This window comes from Colobus angolensis, unplaced genomic scaffold, assembly GCF_000951035.1.
Source record: "Colobus angolensis palliatus isolate OR3802 unplaced genomic scaffold, Cang.pa_1.0 Scaffold291, whole genome shotgun sequence".
Classification (NCBI taxonomy): Eukaryota; Metazoa; Chordata; class Mammalia; order Primates; family Cercopithecidae; genus Colobus; species Colobus angolensis.
This window is the reverse complement of record NW_012116166.1, coordinates 157474-178665: the sequence shown is the minus strand read 5'-3', so window position 1 is coordinate 178665 and position 21192 is coordinate 157474. Positions and strand designations below refer to the sequence as shown.

Below are 21192 nucleotides of genomic sequence, written 5' to 3'. Positions count from 1 at the left end.
CTTAAAGTGCAGTATTGGGGTGGGAGTTACCCAATATTCCAGGTGTTGTATGTCTCAGTTCCCCTGGCTTGGAAAAGGGATTCTCTTCCCCCTTGCACTTTCCAGGTGAGGCGATGCCTCACCCTGCTTCAGCTCTTGCTGGTCAGGCTGCAGCAGCTGACCAGCACAGATTGTCCGGCACTCCCTATTGAGATGACCCCAGTACCTCAGTTGAAAATGCAGAAATCACCGGTCTTCTGTGTCGCTCGTGCTGGGAGTTGGAGACTGGAGCTGTTCCTATTCAGCCATCTTGCTCTGCCCCCTCCACAAGTCTCTCAACTTTGAGATCTTTCTTCTTTTGAAAATACTAACTTTTCTAGTTGTTGAGCAGGAAAGGTAATATTTTCTGGTCTTTTTTGATGAGGGGTTCAGATGATATAGCCCCTCATTTCTTCTTTCAAGAGATAATGGCTTTAGAATGCTGAAGAGTGATGAAATTATCAGCGCTGAAGGACCTTGTCATGGTAGCACTATAAGAGATTTTGGTGTCTTCCATCCTTGAAATAGCCTAAGAAAGTCAGTGAAACAGAAAAGAGGTACACTTTTTAAAAGGGCTCCAACCTTTTAACAAGCACCATTGATGATAAACCCCACATGCAGACTCCTTTAGATAGTTCACAGTTACAGCCACTTTGGCTGAGGTTTACACTGCCAGGTTCTGAGGATGCTACTCTCTGCCCATTCACTAAGGTGATCTCCTTTAAGGGCTATGATTAGATTGCTGGAGCAAAGGAAAATTTATAGCTTATTAATGTATTCAGATTCTACCCAATCTGCAGTAGTTATGATACCCTCAAAGCAAATTTGAATGAAGCAGATGTGTGCTGGCGTGCACTGGAACATCAAAGAGGTTGAACGAGTAAAGCATCAAAAGGCAGAACCTGACACATTAATTATGGTAGAAGGTATATTATTCGAAAGTACTTCCCAGGTACCACAGAAAGTACTAATTTTAAATATGCATCCATTTCAGTTGTAACTTTGCTCACAACTGAAACCAGAAGTCACATACCATAAATATTGCTTTGCCCCCCAAAAATTACCATTTCCAGTAAAACCCATGTACTTCTTGCATCCAGTACCTGAGATGCTCATACCTTATACAGACTAAGCGTAGGTCTCTTGGCTTAAGCACTAATGCTTTGCCTAACAAACTTATGGGACTGGCTGTACTGTAATATATACAATAGAAAATGACATAAATTTGCAAACTAAGTAATAAAAAACAGGCAAAAGTGGTAAGTGCATTATATATGCAGATATCATTTAAAATGGAATTACAAGAAATTATTCATGTATGCTTATTTGAAAGGGCAGCAATTCAAAAAGAATACCACTAAGCATGAATTAAATTTGGTTAAAAAATATTCTGAATTATGCTCACAGAAGAGATCTATAATTTTTAAGTAATGTGAATTATTGTATAAACCATAAATAATACAGGAAATAAGATACCAAAAGGTTAATAAGCTCTTCAGCATGTAAGTTAATTTTGTAGCTTTTCATTTTTCTCATCACTACTTAATCTAATCTAGTTACAGATGTTGGCTTTGGTGGTTGACAGAAAACCCCCCTTAGTGACTTCATTGCCTTACTTCCAGGTTCTGTGCTCTTTCTTTGTTGAGAAGATAAACTGGCAAATGCAAGCCATTGTCCTTTGCCAAGGATCGAAGATGAAAATAGTACTTGGCATAAACACTTCCAGAAACATTGATGTTATAGTCAATTAGCTGCAAAAACCGTCTTTCAAGCTCATTTCTGTGGGAGGAGGAACACAACAAAACCAACATAGACAATGTTAGCCCACTGGGATATCTTTGTAAACATTCTGATGTAAGAAATGTGGTAAAGCAATTATATGTTCTAGTTCTATTAGAACACATGACAAAGCACACACTGAAGAGAACCCCTATAGATGTAATAAACATGGGAAAGCCTGCAATTTTCTCAGTTCTCTTTGAAAACTTAGAAAAACTGATACTGGGGAAAAATCATAAATGTAAAAAACGTGATAATAAACTTAATTTTCCCACTTGCTTTTAAAGACATTTTAGGATTTAAAATGGAGAAAAAGACAAACTTTTAAGAAACATGGTAAAATCTTCATTTTTTGTCATTTCTCTTTGAAAACATAACAGGGTTCAGTGAAGAAAAGTCTTATAAATACAAACATGTGGTAATGCCTTTACTTGTTCCAGTTCCACCTGAAGACAAGAAAAAAACTCATTTCTGAGGTAAAACCTATGAATGTACAGAATGTGAGAATGCCTTTATTTCATTTTCACTCAAAGACCCATGATATTACATGCTGTAAGTGGTCCTTATAAATATAAAAAAAGCACACTGAATTGGAACCCCAGTAGTTTACAAAATACAAGGAAGTTTTCAGTTTTAATATTATTTTTTCAAAAGCTGTGTGAAAACTTCCACTAGAAAATAATTCTATAAATGTTGCTAAAATGAAAAGTCTGATGCCAACTGATTATTTTATAATCCTCAAAAATGCATATCAATTTTACATGACTTTTAAATATTTTGTGTTTCTCAGTGGTTCCTTGTTACAGAATGTCTCTGCACTTTATATTTTCACTTCTTTTGCAAGAAAACATTAGGGTGAGAATTTTGTAGATACCCTTCAAACAATACTACATAAGTTTAGTTCATGTACTAAACATGTAGTAGTTTTTTCTGTTAAGTCATTTAATAAAATTTATTTCTATTTATTTAAAAATATATTCTGAGCTACTGAGATATCTCTAAATTCTGTTTTGAAACAAATAAAGGCTACCCAGTTGGATTCCTATGGTAATGTCCAAACAAGGCACAGTTGCTTGCACTCCCTTCTGCATCCAGCACCCTGAGTCTGGGATGAGGAGAAAGGTGACCACCTCTTATGCATTTGTGCTGCTGACTCGGGGCTCATTCTTGAGAGTTCCCTTAGTGCAGGAGCACAGCTCAGACTCCATGCTCACTCACAAGGCCCCATAATAGTGATCAGATGACAGGAATGATGAATGCCATTTATTAGCTCTGAAGAACTTGCAGACATTTTCACAAGGATAACAGAAAGAGGCTTACTGAAGTCGAAAAGCACCAACAAAAGCCATGGGCACATCACCATGGCAACAAATGGATCCAGAGAGAGCCACCCTATTATTTCTGAGGAGGAAAAACTCTAAAACAACAAGGATTCATCCCAAATACATATATAAGCTACATTTGATGGGAAAGAGAATCCCCTTCCTCTGCCTCAGTGCATGAGACTATGTCAAAGGGCATAACGCCAGTTTCTACTCACCTTGAAATTACGAAGATGAGAAACTGTCACTAGTGTCTAGTGACAGGAATACTCTTTAAACATTGGAAGGCAGAAAGATTAAAGAGAGACATCTTGGCTAGACTAAACTCACTTTATGATATGACTTCTGGCAGGGCACAGGACTTACACACTCAGTGTTTCTCCTGAGCTGGAAATAAAACCCCAAGGTGCTCAGCTTCTGTCACCCATGGCCAGAACAGAATGTTGGGGATGAGTTGAAGGCACTGAGAGAGAGAAAGGCTGAGAGCAGCCTTTTGTCAGATGATCATACAGCTGCCCTCACCTTTTTTTTTTTTTTTTTTTTAATAAAAAGAAACATGGTCTCAGTCTGTCACTCAGGCTAAAGTGCAGTGGCATGATCATAGCCAACACCAGCCTCAAACTCCGGGGCTCAATCAATCCATTTACCTAAGCCTTTCAAGTCACTGAGACCACAGGCTTGTGCCACTGAGCTGGGCTAATTTAAAATACAAATTCAATTAGAGACAGGGTCTTTGTTGCCCAAGCTGGTCTCAAACTTCTGTGCTCAAGTGATCCTCTTACCTTGGCCTCCAAAATTGCTGGAATTATAGGTGTCAGCCAGTGTACCTGGCTTCTTGTTAAATGTTTAAACAAATGAATATAAAATAATATAGAACTACTTTCACAGTAATCCCTGTAAAGACTTAATTGTATAAAAATAATCAATACCTGAACAACATATTTAGTTTCTTGGTTTTAAAGTTTTAATATCTTATCCACTGGCTAAGTCAACAAATGTTTGATGTTCTCTGGAAGAGCAGTTAAAATATGCACAGAGATGTAGTTTTCTCATTTGTTTAACTGAAAACCCATCTGAAACTACTTCCAACATCAATTACCTGTTCATATGACCACAGGGCTATAGAAATGTAAATCAGACAATGTTTTAATAATCAGCTAAACAGGACTTTTGTATTTATGTCTTTTATATTATCTCATATTTTTCCATGAACACATTTTGACTGTTTAGAAATATAATATTTTATTAAATTATTATGCCTATTAATAGAGGTTTAGTTACTGAAGATAAGCATTATGCCTGCAGGATATGGAACCTCTTAGTTTTTTTTTGTTTTTTTTTTAAGTGACTGAATAGCATACCCTTTACAGGTACAGCAAATTTTCTTAAGAGCAGCTGCTCAGTTTAACTGGTATTTTGAAGGAAAATATATTTCGACAAGACATGAAAATGTTGAAGAGTTTTAAGAAAAACCTGATAGACACTCATTATTAAATGGTCCAATTTACAGTCAAAACAAGATTATTATGCATAATCAACAGCAGGGAGACAAGGTAAATGTGTATTAAACACTTTGACGTAACGCTTTTCAACTTCCCAAGATCATAAACAAGCAGCCTGTTTGGAGCATAGCTCCTGGGGTTTCTCCATTCACACACCAACAGCACTGTTTGGAAATGGTCTTCTTGGAACTGGGCTCTGCCCCCACTGCTCCTGGAGCTCACATCTGTGGGAACTTGCATATTCCTTGACCTTGTAACTAGAACTAGAGCCCAGCCAGTTTAGTTGCAAATTTTGAGAATAATTTAGCCACAATTATAGCAGAGCTAGGTGTTCATAATTACAAATTTTGTTTCCTTTGAGAAATCAGTCTGCAGACTGATGACGGCAGTGATCAAAGTCAGTTTAGTGTCTGCAATTTTCAAAGTACTTCTAATTGTTTCAAATTCATTTTCTGCCACATCTTTTGCTAAAATGGCTACTAGCAACATCACCATCATCACCCGTTTATACTATCAGTAAAGTGGTCATTTTCACCAACAGCCATTTCAACAGCAACCAACAGTCACTAGTCTTTTCTTAGTCACAACATCCTCACTTCAGTTGTATACATACAGTGTAGTAATTCTGAATGATAGTCTTTTTAAAAAATTGTGCATACATTATAGCTTTATATATTCATAGGGTATATTGGATATTTTGATACAGGCCAATGATGTGTACTAATCCTACCAAGGTAAATGAAGTATCCATCACACATTTCTCCTTTGTGTTACAAATAATCAAATTATAATCTTTTTATTATTGTTAAGTGTACAATTAAATAATTACTATAGTCACCCTGTTGTGCTATCAAATACATCTTATTCTAAATACAAATAATCAAATTATGATTTTTTATTATTGTTAAATGTACAATTAAATAATTACTATAGTCACCCTGTTGTGCTATCAAATACTACATCTTATTCTAAATACATTTTTGTACCCATTAGCAATTACCTCTTACTCCCCATCCCCCATATTACCTTTACCAGTCCCTGGTAACAATTCTTCTACTGTCTATCTCCACAAGTAAAATTGTTTCAACATTTAACTCCCATAAAAAGTGAGAACATGGGAAGTTTGTCTTTCTTTGCCTGGGCTATTTCACTTAACATAATGAGTTAATACTCCATTTCATTATACTCCATTTCCATCCATGTTGTTGTTGCAAATAACAGAATCTCATTATTTTTTAAGGTTGAATAGTATTCCATTGTGTACATGTACCTTTTCTTTATCCACTCATCTGTTGATGGGCACTCAGGATGCTTCTAAATCTTGGTTATTGTAAATAGTGCTGCAACATACGTGACAGTGCAGGTGTCTCTTTGATATACTGATTTCCTTTATTTTGGGTATATACCCAGTAGCAGGATTGCTGGATTATATTGTAGCTCTGTTTTTAGTTTTGAGGACCCCCAAATTGTTCTCCATAGGGGTTGTACTAATTTACATTCCCACTGACCGTGTACGAGGTTTCCCTTTCTCCCATATCCTTGCCAGCATTTGTTATTGCGTGTCTTTTGGATAAAAGTAATTCTAAGTGAGGTGAGATGGATCTCTCACTGTAGTGTTGGTTTGAATTTCTCTGATGATTAATAATGCTGAGTATCTTTTCATATATCTGTTTGTCATTTGTATGTATTTTTTTAAAGTTTTGAAATGGAGTCTCACTCTATCACCAGGTTGGAGAGTGGCACAATCACAGCTCACCACAGGCTTGACCTTCTGAGCTCAGGTAATTTTCCTGTCTAGAACTCCCTTGCAGCAGGAACCAGAAGCATTTGCCATCAGCAGCTAATGAGTGTTCTTTTGAGAAATGTCTATTCAGATCTTTTGCCCATTTTAAAATCAGATTATTAGTTTTTTTCTTACAGAGTTGTTTGCACTTCTCATATATTCTGGTAATTAATCTCTTGACAGATAGTTTGCAAATATCTTTTCCCAGAATGTGGGTTGTCTCTTCACTTTGTTGTTTCCTTTGCTGTGCATAAGATTTTTAACTTGATGTGACTTCATTTGCCCATTTTTGTTTTGGTTGCATGTGCTTATGGAGTATTAAAAAATCTTTTTCCAGTCCAATGTCTTCAAGAATATTCCTAATCTTTTATTTTAGTTTCATAGTTTGAGGTCTTAAATTTAAATATTCAATGCATTTTGATTTGAGTTTTGTATAAGGTGAAGATAAAAACTAGTTTCATTCTTCTGCATATGGATATCCAGTTTTCCCAGCATCGTTTATTGAAGAGACTATCCTTTCCCCATTGTATACTATTGGCATCTTTGTTGAAAATGAGTTCACTGTGGATATGTGGATTTGTTTCTGAGTTCTGTCTTCTGTCTCATTGGTCTATGTGTCTGTTTTCATGCCAGTGCCATGCTGTTCTGGTTACTATAGTTGTAGAGTATCATTTGAAGTCAGACAATGTGACTCTTTCTGTTTTGTTTGTTCGTTTTTTCCTGAGAATAGCTTTGAATATTCTGTGTCTTTTGTGATTCCACAAAAATTTTAGGGTTGTCTTTTCTATTTCTATGTCTATGAAGAATGTCATTAGTTCTTGCAGATATGTAGAGGTAGCACATTAGTGATCTTGGATTCGATCTGGAAGAATTCTCTGCATTAGCAGCCAGAGACTCATTTCTTCTCTTAATTTCCCCCAAACAAAAAGAGTTTCTCTCTCTGTGCTAAGCTTCCTGGAGCTCCCCTGTGGCTGCTACAACTGGCACAGCACTGGGTCTGATCTGAAGCCCACATAGCACTGTGACTGCCCAAGGCCCCTACTGTAACAACTCCCTGGCTGCCAGCTACTTTGCTCAAAGCCCCAAGGCTCTACAGTTAGCAGGTAGTGAAGCCAGAGAGCCTTCTGTCCTTTGCTTAAGTGTAGCAGGTTCCCCCGGCCTCTGGATGGGTTCAGAGGTGCTGTCTGGGGGCTAGGCCTGGGGTCATAAACCTTAGAAATCACCAGGTACTCTATTTTACTGTGACTGAGCTGGCATTAAAAGCATCAAACACTTTTCCACTCTTCCCTCCCCATTACCCAGGCAGAGTAGTCTGTCCCCATGTTCACCAGCATCACAATCCCATGGGGTGTACTGCCAGGTCACCACTGATGTTCATTAAGGCCCGCGGGATGCTGCCTGGCCTGGAACTCACTCTTCAGGTCAGTGGGCTCATCTCTGGCCCAGGGTAAGCCCAGACATGCCATCCAAGAGCCAAGGCCTGATTCAGTGACCCCTAACAGGCCACTTGGTGCTTTTCTCCACTGTGGCTGCTCTGGTGTCTAAGTTCAAGACAAAGTCCTCTGTACTCTTCCCTCGGCTTTTCTCAAGCAGAAGTTGTCTCTTCTCATAGCCACCAGGGCCGGGAATGTGCTGGGTCAAACACGAAGCCAGCAGATCTCTGAGTCTCACTAAAGACCCGTGACATGTCCTACCTGCTTACCACTGCTGATTATTCAGGGTCCAAGAGCTCTTTAGTCAGAAAGTAAAGAATCCTGCCCTTACTGAGTCTTTCCCTTCAAGGCAGTAGTCTCTTCCCTTCATGGCCCAGGGTTTGTCTAGAGGTATTATCCAAAAGCTAGGACCCAAAATGGGAGCCTCATGACTCTGACCAGTGCCCTCTCCTACTGTGGCTGAGCTAGTATCCAAGTTGCAGGACAAAGTCCTCTTTACTCTTCTCAAGCAGAAGAAAGAGGTCTCTGTCAGAGTTGTGAGCTACACTGTCTAGGAGTGAAGGAGGGGTGGTACAGCACTCTCTGAGCTGCCCCAGCTGCTGTCTCTCTAGGTCACATGCCCGTCAAATACACTGGCTCCAAGCCCAGCTCCGCTCTCAGATTTGCCTAAGAGTTGCAGTCCTTGTGGCCTAGACAGTCTTTCAAGTTTATTAAGGACCGCAGAATACTTTATCCCACAGCAGTGAGGCTTTCCACAACTCAGGTTTCAGCCACTGGAATGGGTGATTCCCTTCATGCTAGGACCAGAAATGTTCCATCCGTGGGTGGGCACTGGCTGAGTTCAGCCCAGTTTTGCTTTCTGCTATGACAACGCAGCACTGAGTTCAATGCAAAGCCTCACAACTGCTGTGCTCTCCCTCTCCCAAGCATGCAGATCCTCTTCTTGTCACGTGGCCACTGGTAGGACATAAGGGAGGGCTGGCATCAACAACTCAAGACTGTATTTCCTACCCTGTTCACTGCCTTTTTCAGTGATAGAAAGTTTAAACCAGGTATTATAATTATTTAGCTATTTTTAGTTCTAAAAAAGGTGTTTTTTATTTAGATAGTTACCAATTTGTCATTCCTATGAGAAGAGCAATTGGCAGAGACTTCTAATCAGCCATCAGGCTCCACCTTTGTGATCACATACATTCTACGTGACAGTCTTATCTGGAGTAATGGGCAAATGTAAAAAAACAAACTCTTGCCACTTCCTATCATGATCTTGATCTTCATATGCTGCTCAATGACCGCAACAGGTGTTCCCTTATATTTTCTTAAATGTCACCCACATAGCTATTCTCACTGTCCTGTGGACACTGCTAGAGTGTTTGCTGGAAATGCCTCCCTAGCTCACCCTGCTTACAAGCTCCAAGGCTCTTCCCTTTACAACAGTCGTAAGGCCAGACTGGAAGAAAGCCCCCATAAAGCCCATGTTTCAGTATCATGTTGGCACCACCTATGAGCAACCCCATGACTCAGCAAGATTTCTTGCACTCTCCTTGGTAACTCAAGTCCCACAAATTGCTGCTGTGGTTGTATGAGTACCTCAGGAGCCTCTTGAGTGTGGTGGGCATTGTGTGATGCCCCGACAATTTTTTGCATACTGCCTCAGGGAAATACTGGAACTTCAAACTCATTGACCCAATTTCTAAACACATGCAACATTCCTAATGGGGAGGGCACAGGGATCTGTGACTATTCTGCATCTCAAGGTTTCTATAAAAAACAGACTTTTAAATAAAAAGGAGAAAACATCAGCAAAAGCAAATTTACAACGTGTGACTGAGGCTAAGGCTATAACTTCTCCATAATCCAGAGGCTCTAGACCTTAAGAGTGGTCAATTATTTCAACAGCCAGACATGTGTCCCTTAAAAAGAGACTGGGACTTACAGACAGCTTCTAAAAAGCCATAAAGATATTTACTGTACTGTGCTGTTCTGGTGGTGCACTTGTGAAGTATTTGCCAAAAACCACCAGAAAAATACTTATGAGCAGAGCAGATTATTACAACAGTAACTCACCATGACCTACCCATTAACAGTGAAAAAATATGAACTTTTATACTAAAGCTGGATAGAAAGAAGTATGTGGTTTTATGTGTTTTCCTTATCTGCACACTGTAGCCTTTAAAAATACGTCTTAAAGTGTTAAATTTATGGGAGCAAATAAGGTAATGAAAATGGTTAGAAAGTTCACAAAAACCTTAGAAACTCACATGTCTTTAGTGGTAGTGTTCACAAAGAGCTTGCAGTATTTCTTATTCCGCATAGTCACATCTCTCCAAACTTTGGAGCTGAGAAGAATGGCTCCTATGACAATCCTCTTCCAGTTGGTTGGGCAAAGGTCTATCTCAGCGTAACTTAAGAGTCTTTCTATGTAAATCTGCAAAATAGAGCACTGGCCATTGATTTAGTTCACTTTAAGTGCTGTGATAAGAACTCTTTAGAATGACAAATTTCTTCTGGTTGTGACCAGAAAGTGTCTTTTATTCTTATGCTCTACAGACTTTGCTTGGTCAGGCAAAGCAAGAGACCACATTACAATCATAGGTCAGATACTTCTGCTGCCTACTCTGTCTATGGGAATTTGCAGCCCAATTTTGGTGACAAGAATGCCTGCATATGTCAGCCAATGCCATCATGAAGACAGGCAGTGTCATCATCTTTACACTCATAAAAGGCAGCACACACACAGGACCAGTGTAGATTAAAGTTGTTCAGGAAATACTCAAGTGCCTACCATATGTAATGTCTCACTCTTAGCTGGGAGGTAGATAGAAATTCTATGGGTATGTCAGGCTTGAATATGTAAAACCCATGTGATAGTGAGCAAATGTTAATCTCCTTTTTCACAAAAACTAACCCTTTTGTGGTGCTAGCTTAAAAAACTGCTGGTCAAGAGAGCCTCCCAGTGGCCGCTGTGCAGAGCAGCATGGCAGGTGCAGGTCTAAGGGGTTGTAAAACATTACCAATATTCAGTTGCTTGATAAAAAACACATGTATATGAAAGAATGGTCCTCCTCTCAGCTCCTATTTTTCCATCTTCATGATCACTTCATGAAAATTTATTCTCTCTTACATACTGCAACTTAGTCAATTCTGTTGGTTTAAAGGTGGAAACAGCTGCCAGTTTCTGCATCCTTGGGATTCCTCTAAGCCTGCCGAGTAGTTTGTGAGACAGTCTCATGAATTAGCACATGTTTGATAGTTTACATCTATCAAACATCTGCTATACAAAGAATTGGGCAAAGTGAACAGCTGAGTGAAGATTAAAGGTGAGCTGTGAGGAGGTGTTACCTCAGAGGGCACTCTGCAGAAGAGTATGTCTGCGAGCTACTTGAACTCTTTATGTCAAAACAAAGGGAAAACGTTTATTTTATATGAGTTTATTTCTTGTCAGAAGGTTGTGATCATCAGCTCAGAAGTAAAAGTGTTCTCCAAACTCACCGGTTTTCAAAAATAAATGGCTATTGAGCATGACATGTTTTACAGAGATTCTGCTCCCTTTCCCCCAAACTCAAAACTCTCAAGTATTTTGAGAATGGACCTCGCTCTCTGTATAGGAATCAGAGAGCACTGAAACAACACTAGCGGGCGCTCAACTTCCTGTTGCCTTACTGCTAAGCTGCTGACTGGCTGACTGACACTCATTGGTATTTTTCCTCCTGGGTCAGTGTGACATAGAATTCTTTTTCCCCACTGATGCCAACTCTTCTCAGGGCAGTTGATCCCATCCCACTTTTGCAGAACACTGTTCCTATAATCAGCTCTTTTTGAAGATTTTATGCCTCTCTAGTAGCGATTTTCCCCAATCTAACTGTTCCTTTGTTCCCATCTCACTCCCCACTACTCCTCCAGCTGTGTCCTCTCATTGGTGCTCACAGCACCATGCCAGCTCGTCATCTTCCGTCTCTCCTTAATGTACACTGCCTGCCCCACTGATGTTACTCTTCCAACAGTTCTCTTGCCTAGGTTTCTGGTGCCTTCACACTTAAAAACTGGAAGTCTCCAGCCCAACAGTCAACTCCATAAGCCTTTTCTAATCGTATACAGGAAACTGCCATCTGCCAAATACCTGCATTTGAGTTACTCTTCTGCAATCTGTCTCCAATGCCTGTTATGTCTGCCTTCACTGGTAGTCTGCTTGGGTTATGAGCCACAATCTCTCATTGCTCACCTCTATCACTCTAATTGCTTTTTAGCCCTTTTCTCTGCCTCCAATCTGCCTCCCAACCATGACTTACTTTCCCCAAAGCAGTCACCATAGCCTAGCCTCTTTATTAACAGCGTTCACTTCCCTGTGCAAGATCTACATGAGTCCCCTATCAAACTGGAATAAAACCTTAACATCTTCCTATGGCCTGAAGCCAAAAGGGCCTGTGAGCTGTGGCCCTGCCTGTGTGGTCTTATCTCCACTGCTTCTCTTATTCCTCACTCTGACCACACTGGTCATCTTGCTGTTTGTTCTGTGAACACATGTGACACACATTCCTGTCTCTGCTGCCTGTAATCCCAGCACTCCTTCCCTTTATTGCTTTGGTCAGGTCACTATTCAAATGTTGGCTCCCTAGAGAGACTCTTCCTTATCATTCTGTCTAAAGTACTGAGCACCCCAACACTCTGAATCCCTTCATTCTGCTTTCTCTTCCTGCTATTTGACACTACCTGAAAAAACTACTTGTCTCTCACTAGAACATAAGCTCATAAAGGCAAGAACTGTGTTCAACCTGTTCTCCCTTCTACCCCAGCACTTAGAAGAGTGACACAGAGTCAGCATCCAGTGAGTGTTTATGAAATGAGTCACTTCTCGGCAGCATTCAGCACTGTGACCACAGCCTCTTTTAACTCTTTTAATATCCTCTCCTGCTTTTCCTCCTCCCACTCTAGTAGCTACTCCTCTGGGGGCTTGTCCTTTACTCACTGTAAGTCCTTACAGATCTATCGTCTGTCAATTTTCTTTATCTATTTAAAGACAGGGTCTAACTTTGTTGCCCGACCTGCAGTGCAGTGGCATGATCATGATTCGCTGCATTCTCCATCTCCTGGCTCAAATAATCTCCTTGTCTCAGTCTACCATGTACGTGGGGCCACAGGCATGTGCCACAATGACTGGCTAATTTCTTTCTTTTCTTTATAGAGATGGGGCCTCACCTTATTGCCAAGGCTATTCTTGAACTCCTAAGCTCAAGCAATACTCTTGTCATGGCCTCCCACAGTGCTGGGATTACAAGGGTGAGCCACCACACCTGGCTTTATTTTTTCTTTTCTTAAGATACGGGTCCTCACCATGTGGACTCAAACTACTGGGCTCAAGTAATCCCCCCCAGCTCAGCCTGCCAAGTAGCTGGGACTAAAGCCATGGACCCACCATGCCTGGCTTGTCCAATTTTATTCTACACACTTACTCTGCATTTGAACAGTTGCTATTACTCTTCATTCTGCATCTCTACCTCAAATTCATACTCTAGTCCCTTATATCCAAATGATGACTAGACACTGCTACTCTGCCATCTAAAAGGCACATCTAGCTTAGCCTGAGTACAAAACTCTCCCTTTTCCAACTCAGCTTTCCCTCCAGCATCACCTATCTCTCTAAATCTGGAAGCACCACTCCTGCTTCCCTCCAGCATGTGCTAAGAGTTCCAAATGACTTGCAGCTCCTTGAAAAGGCCTCTGTCTGGTCCAGCACCCATTGAGGGCTTTGATTCAAGTGCACATCAGAAGCCTTCTCTCCTAAACTCTAATTGGATGGTAAATAAGTATTGACCTAAGTATTCTTTCCTTCCCAGCCATGCAGTTGATTTCCCTCTATAGGTTTGCTGTGAAGAGAAGTAAAATAATTTCAGCAATTTGAATAGAATTTATTATTCAAAATGATATTTTTACAATAGGAATTCTGTAGGAATGATGTAAATGTAAGGAAACAGCTATGGCTTGGAAGACTAATGAGCAAAGCTTGTTGTCCCAGGCCTACTGGAACCATATTCCTGGGCAATTTCATGAGCAGGCACAAGTGATTAGATTAAGACTCATTGCCCAAGGAACAAAGATGACAGGGCAGCAGTTCTCAATCACAGCCTGCATGAGAACTGCCTGAGGAATGCAGCCCGGGACTCAGAGCTCCACTGGAATCCGTCTCTGCCCATGGACTGGATGGTTTTGTTACTGCTCTCCATCCCAACACCTCCGCTGGCCTTGCATGTGTGCACACTGCATATGCACTGAAGTGTGGGGGGAGAAATCAGGAATCTCTCCTGCTTCTTTTAATAGCAATGGTTCTATTATGAAAAATGCAATGGCAACACTGTAAGCCATAATGATGATTCAACTCGAATGTCTGTTTTACTTTGCTTTCATAAGTTTCTCTTAAAGTTTGCATAATAATTTCAGAAGCCAACATTTTGTTTGTTTTTGTTTTGAGACAGAGTCTTGATCTGTCACCCAGGCTGGTTCACTGCAACCTCCACCTCCCGGGTTCAAGCGATTCTCCTGCCTCAGCCTCCTGAGTAGCTGGGATTACAGGCACCCACCACCACACCTGGCTAATTTTTGTAATTTTAGTAGAGATGAGTTTTCACCATGTTGGCCAGGCTGGTCTCGAACTCCTGACCTCAGGTGATCGACCTGCCTCAGCCTCCCCCAAAGTGTTGAAATTGCAGATGTGAGCCACCATGCCTGGCCCAGAAGCCAACTTTTATTTAAAAACAGCACCAGACCTTGTGTACAAATACCAACTTCTAAAAATACTTTATAAATAAGAAATATCTTACCAAAGTTACTATTGCAAATTCAGCTGTTAGGTGTGTGGCTTTAAAAAGAACATGGACAAATCTGTAAATAGACTTGTGTTCAGGAACATACTCAAAGTATTCCTTTGGCATCTTTTCTCGCTGAAAGAAGAAAGGATGTGATATAAATATCCATCGGAAAAAAAAATGAAGTATTCTTAACACAGCAGTATTCATACTTATGCCTATGTGTCTCTTAGAACAATTTGGACTGGGGAGATGTCTTTTAGTTTCTAAAATATGAACAGTGGGATCTTAAGATACCACAATAATTCAATACTCATCAACATTCAGTGAAAAAAATGGGCTGAAGCTCAGAAAATTTTTATGTTCCTTTCTACTCTTTTTCCCCACATAATTCTATAAAAATGTAAACTGCTTTTTAGGCTTTAAAGTCTTACTTACAATAATTCATTCTTCTCTGCAATAAACTTTGAAAAAACACATTTAGTTTTCTGTAACCATAAGTCTCTAAGGCTGCACTATTCAATACAATGGTCACTAACCACATGTGGCTATTATGTACCTGAGGAAGTACATCTTTTAATTTACACACCATTTCTTTAAATTTAAATTTTTAAATTTCTATTCACAGAAATCCTGTATATGTGTTAAAGGCATTTACAAAAATTTATATCATTTGATGTTACTGACAATTATCTTTTTAAAAGATACATTTTCTGTTATTTGGATTATATATTTACTCTCATTAGCTCACTAATTAACCAGAGCTGCAGGTCAGTTCTTATTCCAGCACATCCTTTTTATAACACTTCTTAAATAAGATGATTAGATGCAACATGACATGGGGAAGAAGACTTAAAAATGTCTTTGACTTCAGCATGAAACAAACACAAGTCTGTAAGAAAAATATGGCCTCAATAAAAGTGACACTTACAATAAGTGGATGTAACTGCTCGTCAAATATATCGAGGGATTTATCTGCATCTCTATAAAGTAAAAATATGCATTTAAGAAATTAATTCAGCAATGATTAATATCTTAGTAAAATATCTGTTTAGTACAATAATGCCTCCTGTATGCTTTGGTGTTTGCTTCACCAAGGCAAACCGTTTTACAAATCCTTCTCTTGGAGCCTGACCTTCAGAGGGTCTCCGGAACTCTTATCACTCAGGACATCAAGTCCTGTGAAATCTTTTATTACAGTAACCAGTCAGAATTGCCAGTAAGTACTGACTCTTCCTAACAGGCCATGGTAATGAACCTGTTATATTTTCACTCCTCTAACCTGACATTGGAACACAAGAATGTTTTAGAAAGCAGTAGTAATGGGCAATAAAGTATTTAGAACTTAAATAAACGTGAATATGGCTGAGTGCGGCGGCTCACGCCTTAATCCCAGCACTTTGGGAGGTCGAGGCGGGTGGATCACGAGGTCAGGAGATCAAGACCATCCTAGCCAACATAGTGAAACATCTCTACGACAAACACACACACACACATATCAGCTGGGCATGGTGGCATGCGCCTGTAGTCCCAGTTACTCAAGAGGCTGAGACAGGAGAATCACTTGAACCTGGGAGGTGGAGGTTGCAGTGAGCCGAGATCGTGCCACTGCACTGCAGCCTACTGACAGGACGAGACTCTGTCTCAATAAATAAATAAATAAATAAATGTGAATGCGTTTCAGATTTTGTAGTCTTTTTCTTTTAATAATTACTAATTTAAAAGTATTAATAATATAATAATGACTATCAATTACTGAGAATAGTATAATTTTTCTCTTTATTATCATTTTCTTGGTATTAGATTCTCAAGATGTATTTACTTAAGTAGTTCGAATTAAAAACTGTCTGTTTTTTTATTTTGAAGTAGGCCAGTCTTTGATGAATTTAAGAGGTTAATACAGTGAATACATTTTGCCTGTTTAAGAAACCAATGGTTCTTGCAATGTACTCTGTGGACCTCTGGGGATCCCCTACACCATTTTTCATGAGGCCCAAGCAGCCAAAACTGTTCTGATAAAAATACTAATTCAGCCTGAGAAAGCTGATTAAAAACAAAAAATCATGTAATTTTTAAAAGGATATGAAGGCATTGCCTGCTTTCTTACTGTTTGACACTTGCCATGATTTTATAAAAGCAAGTGGGTGAAATAGCTGGTTTCTCAGCATAAATCAAGGTGATCAAATTACACTAGTAGTCATTCTATTCTCCACAGCCCCTTACAGTTAAAAAAGAGAGTCTGATCTAGTTAAGAATGTCTTTGATGAAGCAGTAAAAATTAATGGTATTATTAAATCTTGACCTTCCTATTTAATACTCTGAAAAAGTGGAAAGTTAACAAGAAGCACTTCTTCTTACTGCAGTATGGTTGTGTTAAGAAAAAGAGCTGGCGATTTAAATGTAAACTGAATAATCACTTTTTTAAATAAAATGTTGTTTTTACTTAAAAGTAAAACAACTATCATTCTCAAAAATGAATAAAGTGAGCCTTTTACATCATGGAAAATAAGTGTTCCTCTACTGGTGAAAGTGTAAATTAGTTCAACCATTGTGGAAGACAGTCTGGAGATTCCCCAAAGACCTACAGACAGAATTACCATTCAACCGACCAATCCCATTTCTGACTATATACCTAAAAGAATATAAATCATTCTATTATAAAGTCACATGCACACATAGGCTTACTGTAGCACTATTCACAAAAGCAAAGATATGGAATCAACATAAATGCCCATCAATGTTAGACTGGATAAAGAAAATGTGGTATATATATACCATGGAATACTATGCAGTCATAAAAAGAACAAGATCATGTCCTTTGCAGGAATATGAATGGAGCTGGAGGCCATTATCCTAAGCAAACTAACACAAGAATAGAAAACCAAATATCACATGTTCCCATTGGTGAGAGCTAAATGATGGAAACACATTTACACATAGAGGGGAACGACACATACTAAAATCTTTTGGACGGTGGAAGGTGAGAAGAGGAAGAGGATCAGAAAAAATAACTACTGGGTACTAGGCTTAATACCTGGGCATGAAATAATATGTACAACAAATCCCCATGACACAAGTTTACCTAGGTAACAAACCTGTGCATACACCCATGAACTTAATATAAAATCTAAACAAGAAAAGACAATAACTGTTCTCAATGATAATAGTCAAGCTTTCAGGCTAAAAACCAGAACTTTGGAAAACACACTTCTTCTACTGTAAACTTGACAGCTTCTCAGTACTTAAAGAACTTTTAATAAGACATGGTGATACTAACAAAAGTGAGTTTTTGACACAACAAGACATAAACCATTATTTCCTAAATAACCAATGCATACTATTATACAAGCAAGCATGGGGAAAAGAGCCATTTACTGTGCAAGAAAAAATCAGTGAGTATTGATGGAATAAATGTATTGATATGTAAAATTCCCCTGTAACTAAGAAACGAGCACTTGTGGAGTTTTGAGGTAGTATTAAAGAACACTCACAATTATCTAAAAGCTTTAAAGATACATCTTTTGGTAGTTACATAATTGCATGAAGCTTGATCATCTGATTGCTTCTCTAAAAATATTGCGAAGAGAATACAGCTGTCTTCTATTAAGCCAAACTTTAGAGGTTTGCAATAATATCAATATATGACACACTTTTTACTCTACTTTTTATTGTAGAGAAGTTATTTTTCTTTAAAAAAATGTTATTTATGTTAACGATATAGTTCTCAGAAAATATTTTTGTCGTCACAACCTGGGTTATTGCTTATTACTGACATCTAGTGGGTAAAAGCCATCAATGCTACTAAACTTTCTGCAATGCACCAATAAAGCATTTATTTCCTCAAAACAAAGCATTATCTAGCTCAAAATATCAATAGTGCTAAGGTAGTAAAATCTAAACCAGAAACAGATTTTTAAAAGATCTCAATATTAATTTCTTACACAGTATATAAACACAGATTCTTTGGGATTCTCAGTAAGTTAGGACTTAAAAGAGTCTTAAGGGTAAAAGAAAACACAAATAATCTGCTTCAATATTTTAGTAGGCACGGGCCGGGCGCGGTGGCTCAAGCCTGTAATCCTAGCACTTTGGGAGGCGGAGACGGGCGGATCACGAGGTCAGGAGATCGAGACCATCCTGGCTAACACGGTGAAACCCCGTCTCTACTAAAAATACAAAAAACTAGCCGGGTGAGGTGGCGGGCGCCTGTAGTCCCAGCTACTCGGAAGGCTGAGGCAGGAGAATGGCGTGAACCCGGGAGGCGGAGCTTGCAGTGAGCCGAGATCCGGCCACTGCATTCCAGCCTGGGCGGCAGAGCGAGACTCCGTCCCAAAAAAAAAAAAAAAAAAAAAATATTTTAGTAGGCACAATACAGCTGATGACGTCTATAGCTATGAACTAACACTGAACTCGATATTATAAAATGTAATCAGTTGGAATAACAAGAAAGGTTTTAAAAGAACTCACCTTTTCTTCATGTGATAATATATTGCTAAGGCCACACTATAGAAAGAGAAAAAAATCATAACAATAGATTTTATCATTTGTTGGGTCTAAAAACTTTTTTAAAAAGGGAGGAGGAAGAAATTATCCCAGTGCCTCTGAAATTTAAATCTTTTACTTCAGAACACTACCATTAGGGCACTACATTCTTGTTTTAGTTTTTTGGTTTTTAACAAAAATATGAGGATCAAAACGCTAGGCAATATACTGTTAGAAGACATGTTTCTGTTGATGGTTATAATATATAAATCATAACATATTTCTCTGTTACATGCTCTTCTACCCACAAAACCTTTCATCCCATGCAATTTATACCCATGTGTACATATGCTTAAATTTAAGACATACACTAGTGCTTTTTAAAAGTTGTTAGGTCTTGCACTTTAGTTGATTTCATTAACTATCTCCTACCCATCCATGTTTTATTATTTCCTAAAAATTAATGATAAAAGTGTTTTATACCAAATTAAATCACTTAAAACCACTTTTGCATAATTAATGTTAGTAAACCTAAGTATGCACAAAATCAATCATAGCTCTCTGAAAATAAGCAGTGCTAACGATAATGCAGCATAGCACTACACAGTATAATATTAAGGGCAGGTACTTCCAATTAGTTTAAATGAAATATTTATGAACAAATAAAACTCTTCAAATATATGTTACTGTATTCTTATCTATAGACACTGTGTGTCAGGAAACATGTTATGTTTTCCCATCTGCCCACAACATCCAAAATGTGGCTCAAATAATTGAAGGAAGGCAAATCTGAATTTTAACAGTAGGTCTATATAACATTAGCACGTTTTAAAAAGCTTGTAATATTAGTATCTAAGATGGCTATGTCTACAGTGCTTCAAGAAGTTTTTAATCTCTAAAATAATTTTAAAATAACAGAATTTGAAGTTACCTGCTAAAAAGGACCAAGGATCTAAATGACATTTACTCCAACACCATTTTAAAGATAAGAAAATCAATGTTTAAAATTGACTTGCCCAATGTCCCACCACATAGGAGCAGTTCGTTTTGTCCTAAATTCAAATCAGGCAGTGGCTCTCGAACTTTGCTACACATTGGAATCAACTGAGGAGCTTTAAAAACTGCCTTCTTTTTAACATGAAACATTTTGATTTAATTAGCATTGTGTATAACTTTGAACACTGGGTTGTTGTTAAAATGTCCCAAGTGATTCCAATGTACAGCAGGGTTTCGGAATGATTGAGTTGGGGTTCAAATCAGAACCTTCTGAGATGCTTTTATCCATATAAGAATGCCTCACATCCATCCCTATTTTCTTAAAAGGCTTCTGAGTGCCTAGAGTTGAAGGAGAGGTGGAGGTAGGAAGAAGCACGTGATTGCAGACATACATTTTAAGAAAACTTGCATAAGTAATCAAATGTGGTCCATGCATTCCATTGAGAACAATGCTCTACTCACCTGTATAAAACATTTTCCAAAATCTGTTCATAAACTCACTTTGTCCTATTAATTTGCTCAATAAACCTTTATTTTACCAATAGTGAATATACTAGGTGATCATTTATCAAACTTGCTGACAAAAAATTAAAATTACACTTAAAGTAGAATTCTAAAAATTAGAATGATGGAGAAAAAAGATAAAATTTATTAATACTTGTTTGAGCAGGATTAATCTTTAAAACTACTTTTGAATTGTATATTAACATATTACAATCTTTTGAATAGAAGCCAGGGACTCTAGCCAAAGTACAGCATTTTTTTTTTTTCCCAAGGATTCAGAGACTTGGTTGAATACAGACGTTTAGTGATTAATTAATAGGTCATAAAGCTTAAGACTTTAGACAGAGTTTGAGTCAAGTTCTTGATGAAACACAATTTTATCTCAACCACTGTTAGAAGTGAGATAGAAAAGTGACATTATTATGAGTGTAAATTTCCTACTTTTAATTAGAATAGAAGTTACTGACAATTGGTTTGGCTAGGAAAGCTAGTGCATTAGAAACAAAATTGTTTATAAGCAGCTATGTTTATAGAATGAAAAGTAAAACTGACAACCATCCTCTTGTGAAGAAA

At 38.5% G+C, this 21192-nt stretch overlaps 1 protein-coding gene across 1 annotated transcript in view; it reads right to left on the bottom strand.

The window, feature by feature from the left end:
* Nucleotides 1-303: 303 nt before the first annotated feature.
* Nucleotides 304-21192, bottom strand: part of LOC105516822 (cyclin-Y-like protein 2) — a 64292-nt gene continuing 43403 nt past the window's right edge. Inside the window, exons 4-5 of the mRNA XM_011949157.1 lie at nt 1635-1797; nt 304-547 (exon numbers count right to left, since the gene is read on the bottom strand). Of these exons, the coding sequence (XP_011804547.1) occupies nt 437-547; nt 1635-1797 (274 nt within the window). The 3' untranslated portion in view covers nt 304-436. The remainder of the gene's footprint in view (nt 548-1634; nt 1798-21192) is intronic.